The 27,557-nt window shown below is 39.9% G+C and overlaps 1 protein-coding gene across 6 annotated transcripts in view; it reads right to left on the bottom strand.

The window, feature by feature from the left end:
- The window catches only part of DPY19L3 (dpy-19 like C-mannosyltransferase 3), a 77,728-nt gene that overhangs the window by 8,560 nt on the left and 41,611 nt on the right, over positions 1-27,557 (bottom strand). For 4 of the 6 annotated variants that reach the window (XM_030299626.1, XM_032591505.1, XM_030299625.1 and 1 more), the window contains 8 exons: positions 19,889-20,020; positions 18,416-18,517; positions 16,588-16,661; positions 16,222-16,380; positions 13,241-13,363; positions 12,749-12,860; positions 11,934-11,990; positions 7,999-8,081 (listed from right to left, as the gene is read on the bottom strand). In XM_030299626.1, the coding sequence (XP_030155486.1) occupies positions 7,999-8,081; positions 11,934-11,990; positions 12,749-12,860; positions 13,241-13,363; positions 16,222-16,380; positions 16,588-16,661; positions 18,416-18,517; positions 19,889-20,020 (842 nt within the window). The remainder of the gene's footprint in view (positions 1-7,998; positions 8,082-11,933; positions 11,991-12,748; positions 12,861-13,240; positions 13,364-16,221; positions 16,381-16,587; positions 16,662-18,415; positions 18,518-19,888; positions 20,021-27,557) is intronic. The other 2 variants (XM_030299627.1, XM_030299629.1) reach the window with 2 other exon arrangements.

The following is a 27,557-nucleotide window of genomic DNA, read 5'->3' as shown; positions in this document are numbered from 1 at the left end:
CTAAAGAGCTGCCTAGAGTAAAACAAATTATAAAGCCAGAAACTGCAGCTAATCACGAGTCAATTCCAACGGTTTTCATTTGAAACAAGAAAAAAGATCACAGATATTATGATAAATAGCTTTCCAGAAAAAAAAAAAGAAACCAGAATCAGTAGAAACAAAAGAACACAGAAGATTTTGAAAAGGCAAATAATTTATTACTCAGTATGGGGACGTACACTGTTTTTGATGTGGAAACACAAGCATTTCCCATACTCCTCTCCTTGGCCCTGATTATGAAAGTCTGAAAAATCTGGAGGAATACGGGCACTCTCGTATCATTAAGTGGTGGCTAAGTGCCACCAAGCTGCGATTCCCTGCCTCCCTGTGGGGTGTGACGGACACTGACAGAGGATCAAGGAAAGAGTCCCTGATTCCAGTGAACTCATTTTTCCTTTTCCCCCTGAAAGAAAAGAATCTTAGTGGTTGATTTTAATTCCCTTCCATTTTTTGGAGTGCCTTGCAAATCAACAAGGTGTCAGTTCCCCGGGACGACCCCGAGCGCCTTTGTGCAGACTGCTCAGCACACTGCTTCCTGCGGGGGCCACTGGGGGCCCCGCGAGCCCTGCCTGTGCTAAGAAAAGAGCAGCCTGGGCTTGCCAGGGGGAGGTAAAGGACGCAGATAATTTCGAGAAGAAGTCTCACTGAATATTAAAACTCGAAATACTCTAGAGAAAGAGCAGGCTGTTCTCCTTGCGTTTTGGGAGATCAGGGCAGAAACTTACCCTGGTGCTAAGTTTCTAAGAGAAGCCGCCATCATATTCCTGCATCACATGCGGATGTTCTATTTCCTTCAGTGCAATGCTAAGACCAGAGTGTGAACGCCATCTGACAAAGGCCTTACGGTACATCCTACAGTTCAAGTTGTAACGCTCACAACTTACTTGAAGAACTCAGATTTTCTACCAATGACCCTCTCACTTGGATTTCAATGGGCTTTCTCAAGTGACAAGACATGGACAGAAGGACGATGGGCAACAGGAACGACGTGTGACCTGTGTCCTCCCTTATGGACGCCACAGGCTAGAGTGTGGACTAGCACAGAACCAGGTTTTCTGTGAGCCTGACTGCTGGGTGGGTGGTCATCGTTCCAACAAGCAGACCCAAGAGTGCAAGAACAAACGAATGTTTGCCCCGTCCCCTTGAGCTGGCAATTTACAGGGAACTCTTGACTTCTGTCCCATGTGGTGGGTGGGACAGGTGGGTTTCAATGACAACTTGTGAAGGTGTAGCATTCCTTAGCAGGAGATTCTACAAATATTTAGTTTAATTCAACTGACACTTACTAAGCACTTAGTCTGGGCCGCCTACCCTGAGCCACCCTCATCACCGCGCGCCAGACTTGCAAAAGAGTCTCTAATGGAAACACACCACAAGAGACTCCTAACAATGGGGAACAAACCGAGGGGTGCTCGAGAACAAACCGAGGGAGGTGGCTGGGGGACGGGCTAGATGGGTGATGGACATCAAGGAGGGCACTTGTGGTGAGCACTGGGTGTTGTGAGTGATGAATCACTGAATTCTACTCCTGAAACCAATAGCAATACTGAAACCAATACCGATACGGATTTAAATGAAAATGTAAAAAGAAAAAGGGCATCTGGATGGCTCAGTGGGTTAAATGTCCAACTCTTGGTTTCGGCTCAGGCCATGCTCTCAGTTTGGGAGTTCAAGCCCCACATCAGGCTCTGTGCTAACAGCACAAAGCCTGCTTGGGATTCTCTCTCTCTCTCTTTCTCTCCCTCAAAATAAATAAATAAACTTAAAAAAAAAAAACAAGAAAAAAAAAGAAAAAGAAAAAAATGGAAAGCTTAAAAAAAAAAAAAAGAATTGTAAGGAATAAGTATGGACAAATATTAATTAAAGAAAAGTATCATCGTTTTCCCAAGCCAGTCTTCTTTTCTTTTGTATACTCTTAACTGGCTTAAACCATTCCACCGCAGTAAATAATATAATCATGTCCCATATTAAATAATGCCCAAAAGTGGCTGTCTCTGGGGCCTCTGAACTGAAGATATGAAGTCTGGTCTCCACGTCTGGCAGAGGCGAGGGCTGGCTGTGGGTGAGCTGTCCTGGTTTACACGGTCTTACTGCCTAAAGAGTGCCCAACTGGTCTTTGTACACAGATGACAAATCCGGCAGCTGAGCTGATAACATCCATCCAGATCTCAAGACTGTCTTAACATCCCCATTTCGAATTAGAACAGGAGCCAGCGTCAGGGAGATGCACAGAGCTGTTTCTAGTATATATTTTATAACTGTGGCAGACACAGATGACTGATCTAGGACTGATCTCTTATCTATTCATGGCTAATGACCCAGGTTTCATCTCCCTTCCTAGACTATAATCATACTACTTGGATGAATTACATAGTTCTCAAAGGTTTAAAATGTCCAAAGTCCTGAACTGCTTGCTGGGAAGCTACAAAGCTATTCTTTATTCAGTCAAAATCTATTGCTGAGGGCCTACTGTGTGCTGGGCTGGCAAACGTGGTATGATGGTAACCTGGCTTCAAGAAGCCTTCTAGCTAATAAGCTAATAGAGCCAGACTCAGCTCCCACTATAGGCAGACACTTCCATACAAACCAGTCATTAGTCTAGCACATATTTACTAGTGCTTTCTGTGGGCCTTGAGCGATCCTGGGAACGAAACACATCAGACTTGGCTCACCCTGGCAAATCCCGCCTCTCCCCACTGGGTGCTCAGGGAGCACTGGAGCGCCCCGCCCCCATAGCGGTGCAGCCACGTGCCGCAGGACTGCTCAGAGGCACGGAGAGAAAAATGAACTAAACCACATTCTTCTGTGATGTGTGTTTTTTTTTAAACGTTTATTTATTTTTGAGACAGAGAGAGAGCATGAACGGGGGAGGGTCAGAGAGAGAGAGGGAGACACAGAATCGGAAACAGGCTCCAGGCTCTGAGCTGTCAGCACAGAGCCCGACGCAGGGCTTGAACTCACGAACCACGAGATCATGACCTGAGCCGAAGTTGGACGCTTAACTGACCGAGCCACCCAGGCGCCCCTTCTGTGATGTGTTTTAATGTTTGGCCTCATTAGCAAAGAGTCAGAAAGTTGAAAAGTAAAGGTATCTGTCTCAGCCGCTGGCACAACAATCCTGTGGCCTGTTAGCAGTCTTTCATTGGTTTTACTTTATTTTTTTTAAACTTTAAAAATTTGTTTATTATTGAGAAACAGAGAGAGACAGAGCATGAACATGGGAGGGGCAAAGAGAAGGGGAGACAGAATCTGAAGCAAGCTCTAAGCTCTGAGCCATCAGCACAGACCCTGACGTGGGGCTCAAACTCACAAACTGCAAGATCACTACCTGAGCCAAAGTTGGATGCTCAACCGACTGAGCCACCCAGGCACCCCCTTGGTTTTACTTTAAAGCAGCAAATACAAGTACCCCAACGCCTATAAAATAAACTAGAAGTAATACTTCCTTGAAAACCAGGGACTTCCGAGCATAGCAGAGACGATGTTTATTCGCTTTCTTCTAGTGACTTGGTTTCATAAGCTAGCCCCGTTGCAAACCTGGGACATTTCACATTTTAAAGATTCAAGTTTACCCATAAAGCCAATGCAAAGCAAAACAAACAAGCAAAGTGGAACAAAAGGAAAAGCAATCACACGTTTTCTGAACTTTAAAAACCTAGCTAGCTTCACCGTGGTTTATATTTTCTGTGGTGAACTCAGCAGGCAAAGGGAAAAGGCATTTTTTTGTCCTTAACTTAAAATATGCAGTATGACAGGTGTAATGCTGGGTATTCTGCCTTCACAGATACTTCTGCTGACACAGTCTGTGGTCTGTGTCTAAAACAGCTAATGTGCTTTTAACCATTGAATGACACTTCTCTATTATAGAAAAGCAAAGCAATTTTTACCAATGTTTGAACAAATGATGTATAAAATGAAAGGATAATTTGTTTTTATAGCCCTCTGCCAAGCTCTATAGCGGGCTGCCCAACCTGCAAACAATTTATTCTGCAAGAAATGTCACTAAATAATGACAAGGACTCACAGGTCAAACGGATTTACATTACATAATTTAAATGTCATTCCAGGAAGACCTGATGGCATTTTGAACAAATAATCTCATTTACTTTTGAAGCTCTAAGCTTCAACAAGTTAATTACTGTTGAACTAATGGGTAAACTGAGCATTATAATATAATGTGCGAACATTTGCTTTATCTACCCCTCAAAAATTTATAGAATTATGCAAATACCACAAAATGATTCATTAAATATAAAAGAGGCTTATAGGCATTTAAGGTCTCAACTTAACCTTCATCATACTTAAGATACACAGTAATTCTTTCTGCTTTGATAAAATGCTAAGGAAGTGTGGTCCATTTTCTCAGTCCCATTGAGAATATATTGCACATGCAGGCTTCATCACTGAAAAGGGACTACCGTTAGTGAAAAATCTTCTAAAGCCCCGTGGTTAAAATGTCACATCTCAGAATATTCAAATCTGCGGGAGTGTCTTCATTGCACAACGTCAAAGAAGAATTTCAGGAACAAGAATGAAACACTTACGGGTCACAAAGGAACGAGGTCTGAAGCACCACTGCCGTGGCGTTTGGCCTCGTGGAAGTAAAAGTGCTTCCTAGTCACACACACGGCACAGCAAGTACCACCTGGGTCTTGCTGAAAGAGCTGCCAGAGACTAAAATCAATCAATCAATCAATCAATCAATCAATCGTGTTTTTAATCTCTGCGTTTGGGAGACCCTCAATCTACTGGGAAGCGAGCATGCGGCAATGAGCGCCGTGCGGAGGGCAGGCGGCCAGGGGAGCACACAGGCCGGCCCCGAGGAAGGATCGGGGGTATAAGCGGCCTCCTGGTTCTCCCAGGGAAGATTCTGGGGCTGACTTCAACACAATGTCCTCGCTGATTAACGAGGGATCGACTCTCAAAGTTCTACTAGTTTTCTACTTACAGTGAAATCTCGAAGGAACTAAAGATAGGACATTTCTATTACTAATATAAAAAAGTTTTCAGTTGAAACCTGATAAGGCTCTAAAAACCTTAAACTGGAGTCAACAGTAAGAATATGGAAAAAAGGCATGAAGACAGCAGTGCTGAGAAGAGACTCAACTCTAGCGGAGAGGTGGTGAGAGTGGGCGGCCACGTGATGTCCTATGTGTCGCTGGTGCTCAATAAGTATCTGTTAAATCCTATCAGTAAGTACAAGTTCAGATATAACTTTACGCATTAAGGTGTTAAACAGTCTCTCAGAAACCGAATCCCTTCAGAACGGCCCCTCTCCTATTAATATGTGGTGTCCTAAAGCCATGCCCTTTATCTTCCCCGGAGGCTGTCTGGTTGGCCAATAAAGGGTCATAACCGAGCCCTCCAGAAGAGGAGGAAATAACTAACTCCTGCTGAGGTGATGGAATCCTTCGATTCATCCTCCAAGCCCGAGAAGCCCAAGTGAATACTCGGCCAGCCCTGATCTCCAAACGGAGGCCCAGTGTCCCGGAGCACAACGGTGATGCGTAAGGCAGGCGTGCGGTTTGCCCCAGCATCAACTATACAGAACAGAGACCGGGACGTGCTGGGTAGGCTTCTTCTCAACACTTCACAGAGGAGGGGCCCTGTGCCATCACGGAGGGTCACTTGAGGTGTCCCCGAGGGTTCCTGTAGGTCATGGCTTCTCATCCCGACTTGTCCCGCAGCCGTCCTGTGACGGAAGCTACATCCCGCCCCGTACACGCTGCCATGACCTCCTTGACGAAAGACAGACATGGCGCCACTGTGCCGGCTGTCCGAGAACAGCAGCAGACGACGTGGGAAGAAGGGGGCCGAGTCCCCGCCGGAGCTCTGCCGGCTGCTCTCAGACAACTTCAGACCGACTCCCAGGTACAGTCCATGCCATCCTTCGGCCACAGCCTGCTTCCAGCACAGCTCAGACCTGCTAGTATCCCGGGCACAGGGACTCATCAGAGTAGTAAAATGGAAGCGGAAGGTCATATGTTACGTTTCAGAAACAGAAGAAATCAAGGCGAGTTCAAAGAATATGAAGTGTGTTTTCCCTTGTGTTTGGAACCGAAGGCTACAGACCAGAGCTGATTTCAATGTTGATTTAAACAAATACATTTTGCGTCTAACTAGACCCAATTTTGGCATATATTCATCATCACTTAAGCTTATTTCACAAACATGCCCAGCAGCTATTTTTACAAAAACAATAATTAAGATTTGAAGAATTTTAAGGGAAAACGAGCAAGATTAGATCACAATGGGGCCAATATTTTGGAACAATACAAAGCTTTCCAGTTGCTGAGGATTTTTTAAAAAGTAGAAAGAATGTGCTTCCATACAGGGAGAGGACCATGTTAGTAAGAGGATGATAAAGTAAGGAACAAAGATCGCTTTCGCAAAGGAGAGAAGTAGCAGACTAACAGACTGTCTTCTTTGTGCTCGGAATATAACCTCTCATCTGCCATCTCTCAGAACCAGAAATGTCACTGTAAGTAATCTTGCCTGAGGACAAGCACGGAGACACAGGCACTGTAGTAAGCGCAGTAGCCTGACACTGCCACGGACCGCCTGGCCTCCGCCAGGACACGTTCTTACCGAGGCTCCATTCATTCCCCAGGGACCGGGGAGCGGAGGCGGGCTGCTCACAGGAATGACCGAGGCAGGCCCGCCAGCTTCAGGGCTCTACCAGGAGGGGGCGCCCTGCGCTCTTCCGATCAATAGTGTGACTTTGAAACCAGAACACCACCAGCCTCACCTTCACAGGTACGTGCCATAAATTTCCGGGTGACTATAGTTAATGCAAAAGTAATTAGCTTTTCTTTACACGAATAACCCTCTTTTCCCATACACAATAAATACGGAAGGAATTATTTACTCTATAATCGTCTGCCGTGATTTAAAGTTAAATAAATAAAGACAAAGCACTGCTTACTAATCTCAGCACTGGAAGTACATGAAAAATTATACTCACTGCATCTAGTCAAAGCCAGTCCGACATTGGGACCAAAGCCACATATATATTTTAGACATAAATCTCTATAAAATCCATGTATTGCACTCAAGAGACCGAAGCTATCAAACGTTTACCATCTCTTAATACACAAGCGGTGCTAAACTGTACTGGTTAGTAAACATTAGTCATGAGCAAGTGCCAATATGGCTACTAAAACCCTAAGTGATGGAGACGATACCGCCGATGCCTTCAGAATATGTCACACAAGATTTGCGACGTCTATTTACATGTGAATAATCACACTGCTGCTTTTTGGTTACAAAGTAGGGAAATGCAGTACTACAGGGCACAGGAATGCTGCTCTGGGTAACAAAGTTTATTTCCGGTGGGAGGCAGGTTCCATTAACAAAGCTTTCGAACACATGACTTTCAAGCTGACACTGAGTGCTGGGGGCAAAGCAACAGAACGCAGGCAACAGTAGGCACCAAGAGAATGCTAAACAGGACGATGTTCAAGAGAGAAAGAGTCTGGATTTTTAGTTTTCTTTAGGCCTGGGCTCGGGCAGTGTGTTTCATTGAAATCAAATGTGCACGCAGCTAGTAGGACTCCGTCGTTTACGGTATAACTTTTCAATGATTAACAAGGAAAGAATACTTTCATGTGTCAGCAGTAACAGAAAATCTGAATGGTACCAAAATGGAAGACACGCTAAAGGTAAAATTGGCCTAGACCACGAAGCTTCCTTTCCACTGCTGCCAGTGGCCTGGGGAGCATCCTCCAGCTCTGACTTCCTCTCCTTACAGTTATTTTCCCTTCTTCCCGAGTTTGTGGTTGGAGAGAATATTTCTTGAATGGGGAGAAATTATTTCCAAATATAGAGCTTTAAAGAAAAACTCGGAAATGAATGTATCTTCACAGTTAGATTTCAGAAAAAAAGAAAACACCAAATGAGGTCTATGGTGACTCTTAAAAGGCACTTTAAATTTTAAAGGTTAAAAAAAAATCCTCTTACTTAATCCAGTTCATCAGCTCCACTGTATCTGGATCATAGAATTCTCTCAACTCGGAGAGTTCATCCATCATTCCTGGCCAGAACTGAAATTAAAAACAAAACAAAACAAAAACAAAATCCACCCCCACACCCACAACTGTCACTAAGATTAAAACGAAAGGGGACAAACGGCATATAGCCTGTGAACTAAATAAACACGCAACCGCAGCATCTGAACGACTTCACTGCGGCAGTGGACCCTCCTAGCAGAAGCCAGCCAAAGTCCGAAAAAGGTTCCCCGAGTTATTCTGAGCCAAAGCTAATCAGGGCTAGAGGGGTTGTCAACTTTTTACAATGAGCTTTTATTTTACTCTAATAAAAAACCTGTTGTATGTGGTGTTAGTATCTAGTGAAACATTCATTTGGATAGGACAGGAAATGGCAACCGCGAGAAGGTTCCCAGTATGTTAGAAAAATAGATCTTCCATCATGCAATCTACCCTTCGATGCGGAATGTGCCCTTACAAGACAGCGCCACATTAGAGCTGCAGAAACGCTCTGGGACAGAATCTCCTCTCATCCCCACAGTTACCCAGGGAGGAAGTGGACGCAAGAGGGCACCATCCCTACTGCTGTTCACGGTTCATTTTGTTGGTGTGGAGACGCTGGCTGGAGAGGTAGCCTGACTTGACCAGCTCACGGACTGGCAGAGCTATGGCCTGAAACCTGACTCCAAATCCAAATCCAGGATAGCCTGGCATATTTTAATATAATTACAGGTACAATGGGAGAGAAGAATATTTGAAAGTACGACTCTCCAGGAAATCAGGAACATTTTATGCCACTGGTGCCTCCTACTCAACTCAAGGTAGTGAAGGGGAAGCAGAGTGCGAACATCACACTCTGAGCTTACTGCTTTTCTACCACAATTCCCTATTTAATCCAACAATTAATTAAATGTTCACTGCTGTATCGAATGATAATCGGCTAAGAAGCCTCGATAATCTACATACGTCCTAAGGTGAACAGCAGAACTCCCATGTTGGAAGAAGGCCAATGACAAAGTGCCCGTGCTTCGTTAATTTTGAAAATACAGGAATTTTATTTAGGAACCGCTAACTAGAACCCGAGTGAAACCTGACTGCTTGGAGGCTGTGTTTTCAGCCCTGTCACTTTCTTATCATCTCATCTTTGGCCATTTTTACTGCTCATTCTCATCTAGTGTTGTGGGTGGGTGAAGCCGGAAAACTGTTGGTGAGGGAAAACCAAGACAGCACTACTGTCTGAAAGTTTTAGAAGAGATGTAATCATAGTGATTCAATGATACCTTTGTAATATTTCAATTATCCCTATTAATTTGGATAATCAATAGAATACCAACTTTTTAATGATAGGTCCAAATTATGTGGGTATAAAACATATTTTAAAATCTATCAATTCAATGGATAGTAGATATTTTTCTAGCTTGAAAGTTGCTGTTAATTCTGAAAATGTTAAAATCTAGTAACACTGTCTTGTGGCAGACTTCTTAAACAGTGTGTAACTAAATGCTGTTTCTAAATGACTAGCAATACTGTGAGAATGCAGCGATGCAAATAAATTAATCAACGTGAGCGTAATAACTCCTGATTTTAGAGTGAAGTGCATGCTTTTTCCCTTTTAAATAGGATTGTCCTAAAGAGACATATAGCAAAATTGCTACTATGGACAAGAAAATCTGAAATCCTCATTACAATTGTTCTGTGAAACTCAAATGAGGCTTTGAAGTAGAGGAGTTCATTTTACTTATCAGTAAATCTGTTCAATAGTTGGAAAACAGATTCAGTTTCAGGGTAATTCTTAATATACATAACACCTTTATTTTCTTTGTGATTTTAAATGTGGAGAGGTTGGAATATCTCAACGGTTTTGTACCGTGGAAGCTGGACGCATGAAGATTTCTCCTGAAGTCCGATACTGAGAAGGGCTACGCTGATTCTAGGCAAGTCTTCGGAAGGATTCTTCCGAGTTACTAACTCTCTCACTCAAAGAATATCAACATAGACTTCCTGGAAATGATGGCTTTTTTGGTGCTCTCACTGGTTTTTCTATAGTAATGGTTTTCACGAGAGGTGGGGAGAGGGATTTTGCCCCACCCCCAGAGGGATGTTTTGCAATGTCTGGAGGTTTTTGATTGTCCCAACAGGAGAGAAGTGCTATTGGCATCTAGGGGGTCGAAATTAGGGATGTTGCTAAACATCCTACAACACACAGGACAGCCCCCTATGACAAGGAATTACCTAGCCAAAATGTCAATAGTGCAGGGAAGCCCTGTTCTGTGCGTAAGTGCCACCTGGAGGGCCGGGGAAACACATTTCTGGACTCCACTCCAGAGGTTCTGATTCGGTAGGTCTGGTCCGGAGTGGGACCCAAACATCTGTATTTCTAACAAGTTCCCAGGTGATGCTGATGTTGCTTGTCTGGGGACCACACTTTGAGACCCAATGCCATATAGCGTAGTTTATTTCTTCTAGAATGCCCTTCCTCAGTTTTGCCAAGAACAAGAGACTGAAGTCCTCAAATAGCTGTAAAAAATGAACACAATTCCAAATACACAGCTGAGACATGGAAGAACTCAGCCTACACACAGAGAGGCTGTGGAAAAAAGACTGCTACCGTGTGCATACATCTTTAGCGTGAGACCAGAAACGTGGTGAGCTCTGTCTTCTCTGGGAGGAGGGGGTTTATCACCCAGAACCAACGTGCAGAGGGGAAGTTACCTCATTCCTTATTAAACGTAAATTCTACTTAATCTTCCGTTTTTGCTTTCCAGATGTTTTAAAGAAGTTTCATTTATTTACATCAGAGCAAGAAAATTCCCAGGGGCAGGGTGGTAGAAATAACCTATTTCTAGGTTTTCTAGTATCTGAGTTAGCACAGTGCTCTGCCTATGACAATAAATGTCTTGATGGATAGGAACATGATAGAGCATGATTTTTTGAAATATTTACAGCAGAATCATCCAAGAGTGTGATTATCACATATTATTTTTAGCCTAAAACCTCTGGCTTTGAGTAAAATCTTACATGAAAGGATAAGCCAAACCCAAAGCTGAGCTGCAATCGCTAATCCTCCCCGTGGCTGAGCCCCCTCCTCCCTTGAGACTCCCTCCCAAATGAGGGGCGATACACAGTAGAGGATGAGATCTACTGTTCGTTCTGACATAAAACCAAATTTGAAGGAAAAAATCTAAACTTAAGAATATGTGTAAGATTGTTTAAAAAGAGAGGGTAAAAGCTCAGTTGGATGGCGTAGTCTGGGCTCCCTGCCCGGGTACTGATTCAAGCCTCTAAATCTCAAAGATGTGTCAAGAGTCACCAAATCGTCCGTCTGACTGGCGACTCCCTGTCTCTTACGAAGGATTCTCAGAACTGAAGCACAGTTAAAGCTATTTCAGAAGTTAGTCAACTGAGAATATGAGGAATTTCCTTATTTCCTATTGAAACTGAAGGACAGATAACGAGGCTAGCCTGGGACTGTACTTACTTACATATGCCCAGCCTCTTACAAAGTGATTTTAAGCATCTAATAAAATATGTAGGTTAAAGTAAGATGCATTTTAGGATCTCTTACTCTCTCTAAAGCAGGTAACAGGGAATTATTTTTCTACTTAATTTACCTCAACATAGGTCTGAAAACATCTTTCGGAATTTGCATCAGCGGAATAGTAAGTCAAAACCAAAGTTAATCAGAAAAATTAACCTGTAGTCGTTTTTGCTACAATGTTTTTACTTGTTAAATACTATTTGGGAAATAGATGGGTTTTCCTATCAATGCCAGGTGGCTTCATAAGAAGCCAAGGAGAGGTCTGTAACCTCCACAAACCATTCTATTTGCCAGTAACATACAGAGTACAGAGTCAAAGCAATTATTCTGCTAAACTGATTAATGGCAACAATGAGGAAAATCAGTCTTACCTTATAGCACAGATACAGCAGTATTAATATCGGTACTGAATATCGCATTATACATATCTATATAAGAAAGACATTATTTAGATCACAGGTATTTTGAACACTTTGGCCTTACAGTTTTGTTTTGTAAACATAGGACCCATTCTTTTTAAAGCAACAAAAATGTGATTTCACGGAGCATGAGTCTCCAATATGCCAGACAACTGGGTCAACGTAAGGGTCCCAATCACTCATGAGATACTTGTAGCTTCTACTCCATTGCCACCTTGTGAGTTCACACGGGAGAACAATTCAAAACTGCAGCTATAGGCTATTAACCATAACCATATGCTTATTCATATTTGTGTTTTCCTATCCCCCGTTATTAATATTTGTTTTAAGGATAATTTATTATAATAATAGTGATAACTGGATAATGGAGTTCTTGAGGATTTGTAATTTTTCCTTGTGTGCTTTACAGTATTTCCAAGTTCAGTATAATAAGCAAATCTAGCCAATGGTTTGGGAAAAAATAAATAATTTAAAAACTAAAATTAAGAATAAAATTATTTTAGAAATAACTCCTTAGAAAATCCTAAGGTCTACGGCCACGCCAGCCTGAATGCGCCCGATCTCGTCTGATCTTGGAAGCTAAGCAGGGTTGGGCCTGGTTAGTACTTAGACGGGAGAAAACCATAAGGTGCCAGTTATCTATTTTCTGCCTCAAATTTTAGTATCTGTTTCATTGGACCGATGGAGGGGCAACTACTGAAAACAACAATAATTGGTAGGAAAGAAATCCTGAAAGTCATCAAACTAAAAGGGATAATAGCACTGACCCTCTTTGGGTTATAAAGATGGATCAACTTCAGGAGTAACTCCCATATTTCAGGGCTGCATAAGCCAAACGATGCAAACACACACATGTGTGACGTCCAGAGGTACTTCATTCTGTAGGAAAAGAAACAGGCAAAGGTCAGCAAGTGCCAGCCAGCCGTGGAGAGACCCGCGGTGTGAGACAGTTGCACCGTCTGGGACAGGAAAATCTAACTGAGGCTGTGCAGGAACCGTCTGCCAAAGGATCAGTTACGAGTTTCACTGCCTTTTGAGAACCATCATATAGGTAAGAATAGACGAATCTGGGTAATTAGGAAAAAAGTGGTTATTAATAATATTTTGTACTGGAAAAGGTAGCAAACAAGAAAAATTTTATGGCAACCATAATTATCAATGAAGATGCCCGTCAGTTTCCAAGTTACATTGCTAAAATATGTCAGGTAAAGAATGGTCACATAAAAACATTAATCAAGCAAACAGATAAGACAAAATACCTCATCGTACTCAATGCCAAGAATCCAAACAGAATGGTATGTATTAAGTTGTAGGCAGTTTCTGGTTTCAGGATGATCGTGCACTTTCCCATTTGACCCATGGATTGTTGATTTGCGGAATCACTGAATAAAACAGCACACATACAAAATTGAAACTGGATACATAACTGTAAGTTAGGTAAATCTTTTTAAAAGATTTACGCTTTCATATATATACAAATGTATTTAGAAACTCATCCCTTCATATATTTAGAAATGTATTATTGCTCTAAGACAAAATGAGTCAGCATTAATCAATTTTGAATTTGTGAAGCTAAAAGTGTTAAAATGCATCACTAACTAAAATTTAACAAATTTCATTGTAAGTAAAAATTTAGAGTACTTCAACCCTTTATAAGAAAATAGGAAAAATAGTCTTCTGGAGTCAAAAAGATAAAGATATCTTTAAAGATATTTCATGAGTTGCTAGTATTTTGTAAGTTTTCATAAATAAGAAAAAATAAAAATGTGTCCATAAACTTGGAATTCAGTTCCTTTATGAACAAATGATCACATTTTAACCTATCAATACCTCATTACAGATGTCTGACGTGATTTTTTAAAATCAAATATGGCCATGTTAAAGTAATTACACCCATAATATTAACAATAATTCCTTATCACGTAACACCCACTTTGTATTCTATTTCCCATGTGCTGCCATTGCTTTTTTCAGGTGGTTTCTTTGAATTAGGACCCTAAGCTTTCACACTGCATTTCATCAACGTCTCTTTAAGTTATCTCTCAGTCAAAACAAGGATCCTCTGCTTTGAGGCTGTTTATTGGCCGAAAGAAATGTCATTTGTCCTGTAACTACTTCCACCTTCTGGATTTGGCTGATTTTCTCCTTGTGGTGGTGTTTAATATGTTTCTCTATGCCCACCCTGCTTATAAACTTATAATTAGATCTAGAGGTTAATTATTAGAGTCAGGTTCATTTATTTTGGCAAGAATACTCCATGGGGGACCTGCTGTACTCTAAACTGGGTCACACCGGGGAGGCACATACTGTCATCTCTGGTGGTCCCCACTTTAGAGATGCTGAGATGGACGAGTGGGTTTGGATGTCGTCCAGTGTGTTGTCAAGGGCATAAGGAAACAACAGGAAGTGCCATCAGTTTCAGATAAAAGCAATGCCTTGTAAAGGCCCCACTTAGCCTTCATAAAATCCAACACACCTGGATACGTAGGAGGCTTCCATGTAACTAGAAAACTATTCTTCCCTAGAAATCCTGTCAACCACCCTAGATACATATGAAAATTAAACTGGTATTCTAAGGTAATTTTCACCACTGGTAGTAATCTTTACTTAGGTGTCATATATTACAACCCAAACCCTGGCTTCTATGTTGCTACTAAAAGGTTGCTCCAGACAAGAACATATGTTCTCATTTTCCCCTGATACCTGAGAGAATTCTGCAACACTTCTCCCCATCTCCCTGGCCAAGCTGGAAAGCTCATATTAATCCCATGAATATAGAGCCCATGAGTTAATTCCTTTTCAGTCGTAGCCTTTACACCAACACAGATGTGTTGCATGAACAGAATAGTATCATCCTTCCTAGTATTAAGATGGTAGAAATATTTTAAATACTTGGCATTGATAAAATATCCTTCAAATTACTTAGAAGTTCATCTTAAGATACCATTATTCTTAAATTACTTTAATTAATGTAGTACTTTTCCTCTAATAAGGTTCTAATACCCCTACGTCGTAGATGAGGATGTTCTAAAACCTCACCCACAATCATACACCAAGTCAGCCTGCAGAGACGGCTCCTAGATTCACACTGAGCATGGCAGACATTTTCACAAAATACTGCAGGCCAACTCAACTTCCTGCTTTGCATGCAGTCTAGAGTCCTGCCGACACTTGGCGTGTCTGGAATAATATTAAATTACACTGTCTAGAATAATTTCCATCTATTTTCACAGGGCTGGATTTTATCTTGGGCTAGAGATCAGGCTAAGAACACTTCTGAAAGATACTAAAATAGTTTATAGTCAATGAAGTATTTTCATGGTTCAATGTTGCTTCACTCTCTTAATAATCATAAAACATCTCAACTGATCTGGACTCATTTTAATGCCCTTCTCCAGCACAGCTCTCCGGTGGCTGCGAATCACAGCCCACCAGCACCTTAATTGGCAAGATAACTATGGAGAAAAAGGGCTTCCTTCTGAGCTTCATTAAGTTTTCACAAATGACAGCAGCTTCAATTTCTTACACTTAATTTTCTTTCAATTTAACACGGACAGTAAATGCAGAAGCCCTCCATCAGCCTTGTAGGTAGGTATTCCACACGTTTTTAAAAAGTCTTTATACTCCCTGGCTCTTTCTTTTAGCAGATTAGTAGACATGTTAAATTTTTAGAAACAGCCAATTATTGCTGAAGACTTTGGTGGACTCCAACTTTACAAGCCTTTAACAACATGCAACAAAACAACAGTTAACTCTTGATACTTCATGAGAAATAAAAAAGGCAGCTAGACAAAGAAAGGCAGAAAAACAACAGGAAAACTAACAATGAGAACCAAAGAGAGACTATGAGTCACTAATAGTAATATGAGCTAATGACATATAAAATGTACAGAATGTTCCAGGCGTGAGGCACCATTCTAAGCACTGTATGTCATTTTAACTTATTTACTTCCCACAAACCCTGAAGAGTAAGTCCTCTGAGTATCCTGTGTCTATAGAAAGGGGCATACGGGAAGGGCTCAAAGGGGACAGCCTGTTCGGTGTTGCCTGCTTTTTGCTATCTCTTAGCTGGTCCATCGTTAATGACTGAGTGGAGTCCAATCTAAACTGGCTACGTCCCCCCTTTCAGCTGCACAATACCGCATCTGTGTCTGATAGATTGATTTTCAACCGAGCACTTTTTCGGCAACAGAGAGCAAGTTCATTAAAGCACAGCATAGGCTTCCGAAACACGCCATACCTGAGATTATGGAAGGCGACTGCTAACGCTGCCATCACTGTGATGGACAGAACAAATATGTAAGCGTAAAAAAGTAGAGTATCTGAGAGCCTTCCAAATGTATTAAAAGGTAAGAGGCCAAATGCTTCTTCACACAGATACAGATTTGCATCAAAATCTCTAGGGAACAAATGAAAAGGCAAAATATTAAATTCAAAACAAGATAAGTAAACCACACATTTTTCCTCAAAATGAGCCTGGAATTAATAGTTCAAGGCACTATGAAGTTTGAAAGTCCCTGCTGTAATAGTAGCAAGGCACTATGAAGTTTGAAAGTCCCTGCTGATTTAATATAAAAAAGCAAACATAATTTAAATTCAGCCATACCTTGTTGCTCCAAACCCAAATTTTGCCTTCAGAAATTTAAATATGTGTTCGTCTGACTTCAGATTAAGAATTTTCTATCAGGGAGGGAGAAAACGAAAATTACTATTAGCGCCTTATGCATGATTTCCTGATAATTTCCCAATGAATACATACATCTGGTGTCCAGTTTCACAGGACTGCGTGCGTGTGTGTGTGTGTGTGTGTGTGTGTGTGTGTGTGTGTTTATAGCAAATGTTCTCAATAGTTGTCAGAAATGAGGAATTCTGAGTGACTTTTACACTCCTTCATTCTGCCCCCCCTTTTTATAAGCAGAATCACTTTTTTCAACCTTATAAAGAAGTTCAACACGTAAAATAGATAAAAGATGAGCTTCTTTGGTCTCAGGGAGGAGATGGCTGAAGCCAGGTGAGTACAATTTTTTTTTTTATCAGAAAACCAATAATTTGATGATCTGAGACCTCAAACAGGTATAGAGCCCACAGGGCCTCTCTGGCTTTGGGGTCTCTGTCTGGAGACACAATTGATAGAAGACTCATTCACGCAATGACAACTGAAGGCTCAGTGGTGGCCCCCAGAGTGAACAAATGCCAGCGCATATCATTAGTGGTTAGGATTTTAATTCACATCATTTTATTTTTAACATACGCTTTACAAAAATCCATATAACATAAATCGGTCAAGAAAGTCTATCAAAAGGAAAATGAAGATAGAAAAGAAAGTAAAATGAATCCAGAAGTGAGGTTAGTACATAAAATACATTTGCTAGAGATGAGCTGCAAATCTGGGCTTACACATTCTACTAGCAAATGCAGAGGGAGATAAAAGCACAGGTCATAAGATTAAAACAAACTAGTTGCTCAAAACAGATCCTAACACTCCTAAGACTGAGACTCAAGAGAAATTTTCCCCATGGGTACAGTAAAAACAGCAGGAGTCTCAAAGACGAATTTTTTCTAATTCCTCTCATTGTATGTAGCTGGCAAGACATCAAGTATGACTCAATAGATGGTATTCTTTGGGAAGTCAAGAATCAATGGTCCAGGCATGCAGCGCTCTACTGGCTTCACTCAGGCACGGATGACTAAATGTCTAGAGTGGGGGAATGGGTGAACCGAATATCTTTCAGCCAATCTTTCGGAAACGCTGATTGCTCAGCTCAAGTAAGCTTTTGATAAGTACTGAACTGTGTGGGGTTTAAGAACTAGCGACAAGGACCTGGAGTGGAAGTGTTTAATGTGGCCGGATGAGTGAGAGTCTCTGAGAGTCAACAGACAGGAAGAGGGACTGCCAACGTACATGCGGATGTCTCCTGCCCTGAAACCAGCCTGCCAGGAGGGGCAAAATCGTTTCAATAAATCACTGTGGTTCCAACAGTCAAGCTAGTTTCTCTCTCTTCTTTTCTTTTGTTTTAAGTAATCTTCTATACCTACCGTGGGGCTCGAACTGACGACCCCGAGACCAAGAGTTGCACGCTTCACCAGCTGAGACAGCCAGGCGCCCTGCCTGTTCATCTATCAACTTAACCCAGTGAAAATCATGTCACCTTTTTCTTTGTACCGTAGTGCAAGAAAACGCTCTCTAAAAAGTAGAATTTTTTAAAATTAGAGAGACACTCGTTTAATGCCTTTAAAGTTGAGCTTTTAAAAAGTGTAGTAACTCAAAAAGTGAGTTCAAGTTAGAACATATTTAAAAAATGAGCAGAAATCAATGACTGAGATAGAGAATAACTGTTTCAGAAACAAAGTGAAAACTGAGCTTGTTAAAAGGAGAACTGGTCATTCTTTAGGTAACTTTAATTCATAAATTAAATGTCATTTTATTAACCTACCTTAATAATGTTGTTGAGAAAAAGTGTCAAGCATAAAACTGCAAATAAATGTAATAATAGTTTCCCCAGCCTATTAAGGAAGCTTCCAGTTTTCAGATTTTTCTAGAAATGAAAACAGCTGAGTCTTAATTCTTAAATTACTTCAGAGACATTTAAGATGAGATTACTTAAGGATTTAAAACATGAGATCATGCAACATACTGGGAAAATATGTGGAAAATATCACCTACTTTTCACGAGGTTATATACTGTCTTAATGTTTGTAAATGTCTAATATAAATGTAAATGAATCCCTTAATAAGCTTCATAATGTCAGAAAACTGTCCTAGTCTCTTTTTTTAGACCTTTGCAACTAGAGTATGGAGTCTGCCAGGAGGTACTCAGGATACACTGACTGAACAAATCTTGTGGTCATTTAACCATTAATTCATGTATCACAGACGACACAGCAAATTAAAGACCTACCAGTATAATAAAAGATAAACTGTGCTCTTTATAATAGTCTTCTTATAACTGTCAGATTAACTTTACAGATCATCAAATATAATAATATCTAATAATTTTGAAGAATTAAATAGGCATGATGTTTATTTATAACTAAAGTTAGAAGGATGAATGAGAACTACTGTTTTAGATCATCAACTGAAGCCTTTTTAAAAAAAATCTTTGTGACAGCTTGTCCATGACAGGATATTTTCTTCCTAAAGCAGAAGGTAAAACAGCTTCTTGATATAAAAGTACTTATGAGAAATGTTTCTCATATGCTTATGAAAAAGAAAACAGGCCTTGTGACGTCATGTGAAGAAAAACAAATCTCATGTAACTTTAAGAGATTTGAATTCTTTAACAAAACCAAAATATCAGGTCAGTGTTTCCAAATGTGACACTCTAGGAATGTCCCCTTATTTCTGAATGTATGTATCTGGATTCTCAAAATTCTCAGAGTTAATCTAAATTCACTTAAAAATCAATACCATGATATGGAACGCTGCGGTAGGGAGTAGTGCTACCGTGTCACCAATAATAAGGCATCCCGCAACTCGAAAGACACTGGGATGAACATACATCCCCCAGCAACAGGTTCTTCTTACTCTTGAATTCACACACCCCAGAAGTAAAAAAGTTTTTCTTCTTCGTTTCAGGTTTAAATCAATGGCATGCATTCAAATAAGCATCTCTGGCTAATCCCTGAACTGAGATTCCAATTCTCTAAGACAAAAGTAAATGTCAAAACAAGGGGTGGCACATCAGAAGGCGTGAAAACAGAGATGCTACACCGTGCACATAAAAACAACAAACAAACAAACAAAACCAAAAACCAAACCAAAACAAAAAACCCCTAAATAATGGGTCCGGTGCTTTTCAGTGGGAATCTGGTCATACATTTTCCTTTGTGTGCTGTATAAAAATAAGGCCCAAGCAACCACACAATTTAAAAAAGAGTTCGCTTAAAGGACAAAAATAATGTCCTACCTGAAGTTTTCTTGCAATTAATACTGAAAGATTAAAACTGATCAGCAATGATCCAAGAATCATAGAATTAAAAAACTGAAGAATGCACACCAAGAGCAAGCCTGTCATTTGTATGCCATACAGCCATGTCGCCTGCAACAAGCAAAGATTAGGTGGTTAAAGACTTTATCAGAAGCCTACCGCATGCTGGCACGTGGGTAACTAGCCGGCTGGATACATTTCAAGTTACAAATAAAGCAGAAAGCACACCTAGCTTCAAGCAATTCCATCTAAAAACCAAAATCATACACATCATGCTTATTTACCTTTTAATATACTGCATTTTATTTATTTATTTTTTATTTTTTTTAAATTTTTTTTAACATTTATTTATTTTTGAGACAGAGAGACAGAGCATAAACAGGGGAGGGGCAGAGAGAGAGGGAGACACAGAATCAGAAGCAGGCTCCAGGATCCAAGCCGTCAGCCCAGAGCCCGACGCGGGGCTCGAACTCACGGACCGTGAGATCGTGACCTGCGCTGAAGTCGGACGCTTAACCGACTGAGCCACCCAGGCGCCCCATAATATACTGCATTTTAAACCTTGTAACATTAGTTAAAGAAGAAACAAACAGATAATATGAAGTAGAGGAAGCAGACAATGGCATAAACATATTCTGGAAATGGGCAAATGCAGTCCGCAATTTCCTTCTAAATTCTCTTACAGTTACTATGTACAGAATCTTCTGGTGTTCTGTTATTTCCGAATTTTCCACACTCCAGACTATCCTATTGCTTCCTTTTCTCTGTGTGTGCACCTGATTCCATCAGGCTGAAAAGCCCTCCTGGAGCAAGGCCTTCGACTTTCCACTTCGGGGGGTCTCTAGCAGGTGGCACAGCGCAGCAGTCAAGAACACGACTGGGGTCGGGGCACCTGGGTGGCTCAGTGAGTTAAGCGTCTGACTTGCACTCAGGTTGTGATTTCGCAGTCGGCAGGTTCGAGCCCCACGTCGGGCTCTGTCCTGACAGCTGAGCCTGGAGCCTGTTTTGGATTCTGGGTCTCTCCCTCTCGCTCATGCTCTGTCTCTCTCTCAAAAATAAATAAACATTAAAAAAAAAAAACCAAAACCCACAACTGGGGTCAATAGCATCTGTGCTAGCTTGCGGATTCTGACATAAACCAGCTGTGTGACCTTCATGTGCTGGAACTGGTTCATGTGCAAAAGAGGGATGTTTACACCTTCCTCAGAGTTGCCGTGAGGCCTGGCGGAAGGACCGGATGTGGTACTGTTTTAAAATGCCTAGCACATAATGAGCACTCGCTAACGACAGCTCTCGGTGTGTAAGAATTGTTGACAGGTGGATACTGAAAGAAGCAAAACTCCACCAACTTGAACACAGAAAATATGCCACAAAGAAAAACTGACAGCCTCTAATAACGAGTTGATACTTTCTCTCCTCTTTGAGATTGGACAATTCCATATTCATATCGGCATATGAAAAATCCCACTTTCATTCAGCAGCAAACCAGATTTCCCTCATAGCTTTGTTTTCTTAACTTCAAAGGAAACAAACCTATAACAAGCATTTAGAAGGCAACACCTGCAACGGTTCAGTGCTTTTGCTTGGTTGTTCACAGAAATGTGGATTTTAGGATTATAAAGGCACAATATTTCATTATAGGAGATTTAGGAAAACATAAAAAAAGAAACAATAATGGATAGAAAAGTGGGCATTACCTACAGAAATAATATTGATTTCATAGTGGTGGTAGGATATTTCATGTGGCATTTTCCTTATTTCACATTATATTGTATCATTTTCTCACATCAATGACTGTTCTGTGAAAACTTAATTTTAAATGGTTACATAACATTCTACCATATGCCGTAATTTGTCTGCCAGTGGATCATTTGTTCCCAGCTTTTTATTATTGTTGAAGTTAATGTTATTATGGACATCCTTTTGAAAAAGTCCTCAAATCATTGTATCTGATTACACTCCTCCACCCTTATCTGCGAGGGATCTGTTCCAAGATCCCAGTGGGCTCCTGCCTAGTCGTGCCTGAAACCATGAATGCACTGAATGGATGGATACATAGTATGTTTTCTCCTGTACATGATGATAAAGTTTAACTTATAAATTAGGCACAGTAAGAGATTAACAACAGTAACCAATAATAAAATAGACCCATTGTAACAATATACTGTACAAGATTTATGGGAATGTAGTCTCTCTCAAAATATCTTCTTAAACTGCACTCACCCTTTTTCTTGTGATATGATAAAATGCCTACGTGATGAGATGAATGAAATAAGGTGAGTGATGCAGGCATGTGACATTGAATCGGGCTACTACTGTCATTCTGGCTATAGGTCAGAGGTGGATTATCTGCTTCTCACCGTGGCTGACCTCACATAACTGAAAACATGGATAAGGTGTGGGGGTGGGGAGGCTTCCGTAGCTCCTTAATTTGTTCATTGTTGTATAGCTAGCACCTAAAACAACACCCACTAGGACAGTGACACTCAATAAATATTGGAGGGACAAATGAATGAATGCATTTCCTTAGGACAGATTCCTAAAAGTACAATTACTAGATAGCGAAGGAATAGTTATTCTTTTTTAATAGCTTTACTGAGATAGAATTCACATGCCATAAAATTCACCTTTTTAAAGGGCACAATTCCTGACTTTTAGTATTAACAGTTGTGCAAACATCACCAAAATCTAATTTTAAGATATCCTCATCATCTCCCCAGTCCCCCCAAATTCCATAGCCATTAGCTGTAACTCCTTTTTTTTTTTTTTGTAGGTCCTCACTCCTTATTTCCTTCCCATCATTCCTATCCAACACCAATCTACTTTCTGCCTCTAAGGATTGGCATATTTTGACATTCCATACAAGTGGAACCACACAATATTTGTTTTTGTGTGACTGGCTTCGTAGCACAGTGTTTTTTCAAGGTTCCTTCATGTTGTAGCATGTATCAGTGCTTCATTCTAAATTTTGACAGTTGAATAATATTCCGTTGTACCACATTTTGTTTACCCCATTCATCAAGTGATGGGCATTTTGGTAGTTTCCACTTTCTGGCCATTCTGAATCACGCTGCTATGAACATTCAGGTACAAATTTTTATGCGGATATAGGTTTTCATTGCTCTTGGGTATGTTACCTAGCAGTGGAATTGCTGATCGTGTGGCAACTCTATGTTTAACATGTGAGCCAGTGCTAAATTGTTTTCCAAAGAGGCTGCACCCTTCTATATATCCCTCCAGCAATGAGAGTTCTAACATCTTCACATCCTTGCCAATGCTTATCATCTGTCTTTGTTGCTGTTTTTAGGTTTTAGCCATGTGAGTGGGGGTGAAAGTGTATCTTATTTTGGTTTTGACTTATTTCCCTAGTGAGTAATGATGCTGAGCATCTTTTCATGTGCTTACTGGACATTTACATATCTTCTCGAATTGTCTATCCAATCTTTTGCCCGTATTTATTATTGAAAGAGCTGAAAGAGTTCTTTATATATCCTGGAAGTGCATTATCAGATAGAGGATTTGCAAATATTCTCTCCCATTTTGTGAGCTGTCTTTTCACTTCGATGATTTGTTTTGAAACACAAAAGTTTTTAAGTTTGATGAAGTCCAATTCACCCATGTTCTTTAGTCACTCATGCTTTTGGTGCTGATCCTTGTAAGAAGGCTTGGCCTACTCCAAGGTCATGAAGAATTTTTCCTGTCTTCTCCATGTTTTATAGCTTTAGCTCTTAAAGTAGGTCTTTGCTGTACTTTGAGTTAATTATTGTATGTGGGGGGGGGGGGTTGGGAGGGAGGGATCTGACTTAATTCTTTCACATGTGGATATCCAGTTATTCCAGCACCATTTGCTGAAAAGATTATTCTTTCTCCATAATTATCTTGGCTCCCTTGTTGAAAATCAATTGACTGTTTATTTTTGGTGAAGACTTATTTCTGGTCTTTCAATTTTATTCCACTGATTTATGTCTGTCCTCCTACCAGTATCACACTGTCTCAATTACTGTAGCTTGGAAATAAGTTCTGAAATTGGAAAGTGTGAGTCTCCCAACTTTATTCCTCTTTTTCATGGCTGCTTCAACTATTCTGGGTCCCTTGGTTTTTCCCATGAATTTTAAGATTGGCTTGTCAATTTCTGCAAAAAAAAAAAAAAATCACCTGGGATTCTGAGAGAAATTGTGTTGAATCTGTACATCAATTTAGGAGTACTGTCATTTTAAAAATAGTAAGCCTTCCAATCCATAAACATGAGTATCCTTCTAACTTATGTTGGTCTTTAAAACTTTCAATGTTTTGTAGCTTGCAGTGTAGAAGAAAGTTTGCAATTCTTTTGTTCAAGTTATATCAAAGTATTTTATTCTTTTTGCTGCTTTTCCTTCTAGGAAGTATTTGTATTTTTTGCTCTCTTTCCTACTGGAGTGCAAATATTTTTCTCATTATCCTCTTTAAGGATAACAAATCACTCACGAATACATTTTAAAAAAAGAAAACAATTTTTTGTTTGCCTTTTTGAGTTATGGTGTTTTCTGGTATTGCCAGTTTTTGGGTCAAATAGGCATACTTCTAGAAAAAAGAACAGTTTGTGTTACAACAAGGTTGTATGGTTTTATAAATGTAATGATATTCAAGGTTCGTAAGAAACATTGCTAGTGAGCCGCCGGAATGTAACATTGAGTAGTACTGCATATTAGAAAGTCCTAAATTATCAGTGGTAGATCTGATGTTTGTTCTCAGATTTTATTAGTCCAGTAGAGTTTAGAAACGAGGTAGCAGTAATATATTCTTTCTATGTAGAGTAACTGGAATTTTCTTCAGTGGGTCTTGCTCCTGCTCTCTATAATCATTTAAAAAAAATTTTTTTTAATGTTTATTTTTGAGACAGAGAGACAGAGCATGAGTGGGGGACAGGCAGAGAGAGAGACACACACAGAATCCGAAGCAGGCTCCAGGCTCTGAGCTGTAAGCACAGAGCCCGATGCAGGACTAGAACTCACGAACTGCGAGATCGTGACCTGAGTTGAAGTCAGACACTTAACTGACTGAGCCACCCAGGTGCCCCTCTCCATAATCATTTTGAATTAGCCATGGTTAACATTTGTGTAACATTCATAAAATACCAGGCAGTTTTGTTCTAAATGATTCAAATATATCAACTCACTCAAACCTAGGTGGTCCGGTTCCAGAATCTGTGCTCTTAATTAACTATGCTATAATACAGGCTAGAACAGAGACTCAAACTTTGGTATCAAAATGAGTTGAGATTGAGTTTCTAATGCTCCAAGGCCATTATGAGGTCTGGCTAGAGGTTTGTAATTTTGCTTTTGAAAGAACTAGCTTTTAAGATTTTTTTAAAAAATAATCTCTACACCTAGCGTGGGGCTTGAACCCACAACCCCGAGATTAAGAGTTGCATACTACACCAACTGAGCCAGCCAGGCACCCCAAGAACTAGCTTTTTATTTCACGGATTTTCTCTATTGCTTTTATGTTTCAATTTCACGGATTTCTGCTTTTATTATTTTCTTCCTTTTGCTTGTCTCGGGTTTATTTTGCTCTTCTTTTTCTAATTTCTTAAGGTAGGAGCTTACTGATTTCAGATGTTTCCTCTTTTCTAATGTGATACATTTCTCTTTATTGTTGCTTTAGCTGTATCCTACAGGTTTGATATGACAAGGTTGCCTTTTGTCACTGAGTTCAGTGTCATCTCAAGGCTTTGAGACCATAGATATTGATGTTCTTTGACCCATAGGTTATTTAGAAGTGTGTTGTTTAGTTTCTAAGTATTAGAATTTTTTTTTTAACCTTTCTGTACTGATTTCTAGTTTGACTCTATTGATTCAATCCATTGGCTCTTCTGCTGTTATTGGGTGTGGTGTTCTATAAATGTTGATTACATCCTGTTCCTTGATGGTGTTAAGTACTATATCCTTAATGATCTTCTGTTTTATCAGTTGTTGAAAGAGGGGTGTTGAGGTCCTCAACTTATTTGTGGATTTGTCTAGTTCTCCTTTCGGCTGCCAGTTTTTGCTTCACATATTTTGTAGCTCTACTGTTCAGTGCACACATATTTAGGATTGCTATGTCTTCTTGGTAGATTAACCTTTTGTTATAATAACCCTTTTGTCCTGGTAATTTTCTCTGCTCTGACACCTACTTTATCTCATATTAATATAGCTACTACTACTTTCTTTTGATTAATGTTTGCACAGTGTTATCTTTCCCAATTTGTTTTACTTTCAATCTTCTTAATGTTGTGTTTGAAATAAGTTCTTGTGCTTCTTTAACCCACTCTACCGATCTCTGTCTTTAAGTAGTTGTAGTTAGATCATTTATCTTTAATGTAATTATTGATTTGTTAGGTTGTACCTGTCATTTTGTTTTCTGTTTGCTCACTGTTTTTCATCTGTTTTCTTTTTCTGACCTTCCTGTTGGTTACTTGAACATTCTTAGAATTCCATTTTTATTTATTTATAGTATTTTTGAATTTATCTTTTTGTACAGATTTTTTAATGGTCGTTCTGGGTTATTACATTATACATTCATAACTTACCACAGTCTACTGGTGTGGCTATTTTACCAGTTTGAATCAAGTATAGAAACTTTACTTAAATCCCTTTTTTCTTCCCATTTATAACACAATTATCTTAGATATTTCCTCTACATACAATGAGAACCACATTCAACATGACAATTTTTGCTTCAGCCATCAAACATACATTAGAAAACTCAAGAGGAGATGGCAAGTCTGTTTTATTAATAGTTTTACTCTTTTGCCTTTTCTTTGTTCCTGATGTCCCAACATTTCTTCTTTATCATTTCGTGTTTCAAGAACTTCTTTTAGCCATTTTTTAGGGTAGTTCCATGAGCAACAAACTCTTTTCCTTCATCTGAGAATGTTTTCATTTCTCCCCCTTCTGTGAAGGATATTTTTGCTGGGCATAGGATTCTGGGTTAACCATTCTTTTCTTTCAGCACCATTGTTTCTGATGAGAAACCTGCTGTCACTCAACTTAGTTTTCCCCTTTGGATAAGTATTGTTTTTCTCTGCTTTTAAGATTTCTTATTTATTTATTTATTTATTTATTTATTTATTTATTTATTTAATGTTATTTTATCTTTTTATTTATTTTTATTTTTTTAAAGTAAGCTTCATGCCCAGTGTGGAACCCAATGCTGGGCTTGAACTAATGACTCTGAGATCAAGACCTGAGCTGAGACCAAGAGTTGGATGCTTAACTGACTCTGCCACTCAGACACCCCTCTTTATCTTTAGTCTTCAGAAGTTTGATTGTTATGTGTCTTGGCATGTATTTGTTTGGGTTTATCCTATTTGACATTAGCTCAGCTTCTTGATTCTGTAAGTTTCCATCTTTTGTGAAATTTGGGAAATTCTCAAACACCTTCAAAAAGTACTTTTTCAAATACTTTTTTTCAGTCTTAACTCGATCTCTCCTTTGGGGATTTTGATTCGAAGAATATTAGAGTTTTTGTTATAGTCCCACAGGAACCTGAGGCTGCTCTTTTTTTTTTTCCCCACTCTATTTTCTCTTGTTCAAATTAGGTAATTTCTAACCTGTTCTATCTTCAAGTTCACTGGTTCTTTCTTCTTAAAAAAATTTTTTTTAATGTTTATTTTTTTTTAAGAGACAGA

The sequence above is a fragment of the Lynx canadensis genome, chromosome E2 (assembly GCF_007474595.2).
Source record: "Lynx canadensis isolate LIC74 chromosome E2, mLynCan4.pri.v2, whole genome shotgun sequence".
In the NCBI taxonomy this organism is placed as follows: Eukaryota; Metazoa; Chordata; class Mammalia; order Carnivora; family Felidae; genus Lynx; species Lynx canadensis.
Note: the sequence above shows the minus strand (reverse complement) of the source record. Positions and strands in the feature narration are given on the sequence as shown.